Source organism: Asterias amurensis, chromosome 12, assembly GCF_032118995.1.
Source record: "Asterias amurensis chromosome 12, ASM3211899v1".
In the NCBI taxonomy this organism is placed as follows: Eukaryota; Metazoa; Echinodermata; class Asteroidea; order Forcipulatida; family Asteriidae; genus Asterias; species Asterias amurensis.
The window spans coordinates 9,098,242-9,103,662 of NC_092659.1; the positions used below are offsets into that span (position 1 = coordinate 9,098,242).

The 5,421-nt window shown below is 38.8% G+C and overlaps 1 protein-coding gene across 1 annotated transcript; it reads right to left on the reverse strand.

The window, feature by feature from the left end:
- Nucleotides 1-576: 576 nt before the first annotated feature.
- On the reverse strand, nt 577-5,332 carry LOC139945353 (uncharacterized). Its single transcript, XM_071942704.1, has 5 exons — nt 5,183-5,332; nt 4,667-4,847; nt 3,894-3,961; nt 3,305-3,524; nt 577-2,549 (listed from the first exon to the last, which is right to left on the reverse strand). Exons 2-5 carry the CDS (start codon nt 4,829-4,831, stop codon nt 2,466-2,468), a joined length of 537 nt encoding a protein of 178 aa, XP_071798805.1. The 5' UTR covers nt 4,832-4,847; nt 5,183-5,332; the 3' UTR covers nt 577-2,465.
- Nucleotides 5,333-5,421: the final 89 nt, after the last annotated feature.

Sequence of the window (5,421 nt, forward strand, 5' to 3'; positions counted from 1 at the left end):
AACTTATTAGAAAAATATATTAATACCCAACGAGGTAGATTAATGTGCCATTTTGTACGATCTTTCTTTATAATTTTAGGTCATATTTTAAATAAAATTCACCACAATCCTCTTGCCATCAGTATGAAAAATCATTTTTTGGGGGTAACGTTGCTCGTTTTCTAAAAGTCAAAGATCTGGGTATTAAAATGGCGAAATTAATGAATTAGACATAATGAAGAGTGTGGCACTTGATTTTTACATTCACAATTACACGTTGTTTAGTTTACAAATACAAGAAAGTCGCACCAATATGATATTGATATTACTTTTATTTAAATGTAATATGATTTGCATCACCACTGATACATGTTTGTTACAATTGTGGATTTGGGTTGAATTAATAAAAGCGTTATTGTGGGATTTGGTGTATAAATCTTGCCATTGAATGAAAAATAATAAGTTCGTCATTTTGTTGGTGTCAAAGATCTGTTTACTATGAAATAAAAACCAATTTTAAACATAAATATTCAAAAGTATTACAGTTTATTTTTACATTCACACCAAGTTGTTGTTTAGTTAAAAACACAAGGAAGAGTTATAAACATAGTACATGTACCTGTTAATATTTCACATTATTCTTAATATTTGTATCAAAATTGAACATGATGAAGATTATGCTGGTGCAAGCATGTGTATTTCCAACCAGGCCTGTATGCTTAATTTTTGAAAGGGCAAGTGCACCAAGGCATTTTCTCCTTGGAATAGTAAAGGGCATCCTATGAGGACATTGTAAATTTCTACCAGAGCATTTCAAAGGCAAATGACCAGGGCCCAATTTTATAGCGCTGCTTAGCGGCCGATTTTGTGCTTACTGTGCAATTTCTATTTCATAGCGCTGCTAAACAAAAAGGCATGCTAACCTTCTGGTGCTTATCGCACGAAAATAATTGCAAATCAACGGTAAACATGCAATATGGCCACCCAATTTTTTTGCTAGGGCTAAAGCAAATTTTTCTGCTACAGTAAGCATGCAAAATTTGCTTAAGCAGCGCTATGAAATTGGGCCCTAGGGGCATGGAGGTAATCACGTTTGTTACCTCCCTATGTATCAGACCTGTCTTGTCATGGTTTTTTTTAAAGATAAAAAGTGTTCAAGTACGTGTAAGTGATTCGGTGAGTATACATTTTTCCTGTGAATCACAGTCTTTTTCATTATTACAAAAATTCATATTCTATTGTTATATTTATTCAATATCCTGAAAATAATTTTTGTCTCAGTTTTAGCATGTTAAAACGTGTTAACCGGTTATGGTATGCAATGGTATAATACCATAATTGGATAATACTTTTTTACATGCTAAAATAATTTCCGTCTCACTGAGACAACAATTATTATGTGACTAGTTTTACTAATTTCTAAAAAACTACAGCATCTCAGTAAGTAATATTTTTAAGAAATGCTTTCTACTATCAAATTTTGAAAAAGTACCCAAGTCCTTGGTCAGTAGGAGCATTATTGAACTGTACGTTTACCCAACACCCCAATTCTACAGACAGCGGTTGCAGAAATTGGACTGTACCAGGCCATGAATTTCATCCTTGCTTGGGCAAGGCAAATTTTTATTTTGCAAAGGGCACTTCCATTGGAAAATGTCAAAGTCTAAGTGAAGCTTTTGGAGGGGCACCAAGGCCAAGACCAGGGGCCAATTTCATAGCGCTGCTAAGCACACAAATTTGCTTAGCATGACATTTTGGCCTCGATAAAAAACAGAGTTGCCAACCAAATTTCCACGTGGTTTTCAGGATAAGCAAACAACAGCTGAATACCAGTAACAAGCAATTTGCAACAAATGGAAATATGGTTGGTAATCCTGTTTTTATCAAGGTAGAAATTTCATGCTAAGCAAATTTTTGTGCTAAGCAGCTCTATGAAATTGGTCCCAGGACAATGGAGGCCATGGTCTCCATGTAAGTCCAGGCTTGCTGTACTTAGTAACTAAAGTAACTTGTACAGATTCAATTCAATATACATTTTACCAATTAGTTCTCCGATGATTGCCAAGTAATAATAATAATAACCAGTTTTTATATACGGTTTTCACAAAAGTGCTTCCAACATTATTACCCCTGGTTACTGTGCTAAATAATACTAATTTAGGAGGTTTATTATCCTTACTGGCAGCTGAATTGCGAGGGACAGGACTAATGTTGGAGCAGCAGGCATGCAAGGGCACTTAGGGCAGCCAGCCACATTGTCCATACAACCACCAAGCACATCCACAGAGGGAGGAAGACAGGAAAGGCCTGGAGAAAAGCTGACGAGAACCAACGCATATTCTCTACCCGCATACGGCTCACCTTGGAACCACCCAATTGGTGAGAGGCCTTGCTTAGCGCACCAGTCTACCATGTACCGTGTGTAATTGTCTATAAATTAGCTCTTAAATGGATTGTCAGTCATCACGGGGCTAAGACCTCTGCCGTTACCTCTTCATCGGAATGCTTAGTAACTTCTCCAGGTGTTGTATTTCCTCCAAAACGGAGTCTTCGGTTTTCATCTTTTCTATCTGTGCAAAAAAAAAAAAAAAAAAAAACGAAACTCAACAGGCCTGTGACAACTATCTGGCAGTTCCGTTGGCAGTTAAACAAATTAAATGCATTAAGACCGGTTCATACTTCCTGCGAATGCGAATGCAAAGCGAATTTTGGTGACGGAACAATCTGTACGGGCTCCATTTCCCTTTGTGATGCAATGAAAATCGCATCGCACGAAGCATTCGCAGGAAGTATGAACCGGGCTTTAGTGTCCAGGGGTTGGGAAGTTTTTTTCTCTTTTTTTTTTTCTCATCTGCATGTAAAAAGAGTTCTCGTCTGATAAACATGAGCTACAGACTCCTTCAGTCTTGTAAATTTTCCCAACAAATTTGAGCCCTGCTATTGACCCAATTCACCTGACTTCATCATCAGAAAAATCTTGAATGCGCCATACTGGTGGCGATTTCACTGTGCGTTTCAATATATAACTCTATGCTGTGCGTTATGCAGTGAAGTGCACATTTTAGGCGACGCAGCGTTAATACACGTAAACCTAACTGCCCACTAACACGGTGAGCGTGGCATCAGTCGCCTCGTGTGACGCGCATGCAAGGGGTCATTACACTATCTTCATTCAGAGAGTGTATTTTTTAGTTTACTGAAAGCAGCAAATGCTAGTATCACCAATGCCGTACCTCATCTTGATTCAGATAGGGCAAGGATGCCTTAGGTTCACTGAAAACAATATTTTACAGCGTTTCCACAGCAGATCAAACAACCTCCATACCTGGTTAGCCTCCAGTTTGACGCCCTGTTCTTGTTTCTTCTTCAGTTTCTGTATCTGATCAAGTTTCTTGTGAAGAGTCTTCAGTTTTCTTTCCTCTTCTCCAAGACTCGATGTCGACATTGCCGAGGCTGTGGCCCCTTTTGTTGCTGATACGGTGATAGTTTCAACTGCCTTAGCGAGGGCTTCTTGACTATCTTTGTCTTCAGAATCTATCTTGGGTCTGATAGAGAAAAGAAAATGGTCACGATAATCATACTTGTCCATAAAGGATCTTCTTACATGTCTTAATGGTCACATAGTAGGAGGGTCGACTATGTAAACGCATTGCACACTGGCATAGATCATCTGTCATTAAACACAGCAGGTGATGATTCTAAATGGTCAAATAGTAGGAGGGTTGACTGTGTAACTGCATTGCACACTGGCATAGATCATCTATCATTAACCACTGTGCTGGATGATTCTAAGAGGTCGAATAGAACTGCACATTGGGATAGCTTATCTTCCATTTAACACTCCAATGGATGATTCTCAATGGTAAGATAGTAGGAGGGTTAAAATCAAGATGGACCACAGTGATACAACTTACTTGTATCCAGCAGCAAGATCTTGTGCTATCCAAAGCTGTTGTCTCAACTTGTTTGCCAAGTCGTGGTTCTAAAAGCAGAAAGTAAAGAACACGTTATTTGATGCATCACGGATACCTTTATAGAAATGCTACTTAATTTTTGTTAAAAACTCTCTCTAAAGTGTCTTGAACTTTCACATTATTTGTTGTTGTTGTGTTGTGGTCGAGCACTGGACTCCATTTCTGGTGGTAAAGTTATTGGGGTTTGGGTTCGAGTCCTGGTTATAATTTTTCACTGTGTGTGCACACATTCTTATTTGTTTGAAGCCTTTTTTTTATGTTGAATTATTTTCAAACATTTTGTCATGCTCATAAATGTCAGGTTATCCCAGCCATACAGTCATATAATGTTGTTGGGCCCCTGCTGCTCCAGCTTGGGTTAATAACATTGAGCAGGGGATCGGAGAAGGGGAAACGGGGAAAGGGTTGTATGGCCTAAGCGTTTTAAAAATAAATTTCCATCTATTACAACTATGGACAGACAGTAGGAGGGTTGACTGTGTCGTGAGCAACACAATTGGTTCACCAAGCAGGTAGTCGCGACTATTTGTGTAGTAGTCGTGCATGACTTGTTTAAGCAATCTATAGTCGCGACATATTTTTTATAGATTTTAAATTTGCATCGGGGATAAAGAATATTAATTTTGGTTTTTACCCATACACCGATGTGTGTTAGCACTCGACACTAGTCGCCCAGGCTTTAAGTAGCTCCCTCAAGTAACTTTACAATGTACCTTGTCAGTCTTAGCCTGGGCAAGTTGTTCCCTTAGTTCCAGTACAGGGTCAGTTTTCTTCGCCCCTGCTGGTCCTCCAGTGATGTTTTCCTCAATTTCAAAACCACCGCCATCGTGTGGTTTCTTGCTGGAGCGTTTCTGGTTCTTCTTCTGAGCTTTGGACATCTTTCAGTTTCTTTAACTTTTAAAATGATAAAATTAAAGAACAGTTTAAAGTGATAGTTATATAGTAATTATAGTAAATATTATTTATTAAAAAGTGGTCACGCCATACGGAAACTTTTCCAATCCGGTCTATCACAGGATTTAAAAATCGCTTCGTTCGAGACTACCAATCATGCCAATAGCAATACCATTCAATTCATAAATTAAAATAGACGCCAGAGGCCAGAGGGTAAGTGTCCAGTGACTGGGGCGCTAGTAGAAATTATAGAATAGATTCCTTTTTTCGAAATTTTGACATTATCGGTCATCTAGCGCCTAAATCGCTGGGTCTACGTTCATCAATAAACTTACTCTGAATCTGATCACGATGTGTATGCAGACGTGATTTCAACTCATTCAATATACGGGGTAACGTTCCTATCGTATCACACCAATTCACCAACCGCAGCATTGAGTAAGCTCACCGTGCTTTCATGGAGGCCGCCATCTTGGAAAGTGTATTGATGTGTGAAATCTCGAGGGCACGTCTTTTTGCATGTGCGGTCATGCTGCACACACTAGGCGCTCTACACCAAAACAAACACACCCCA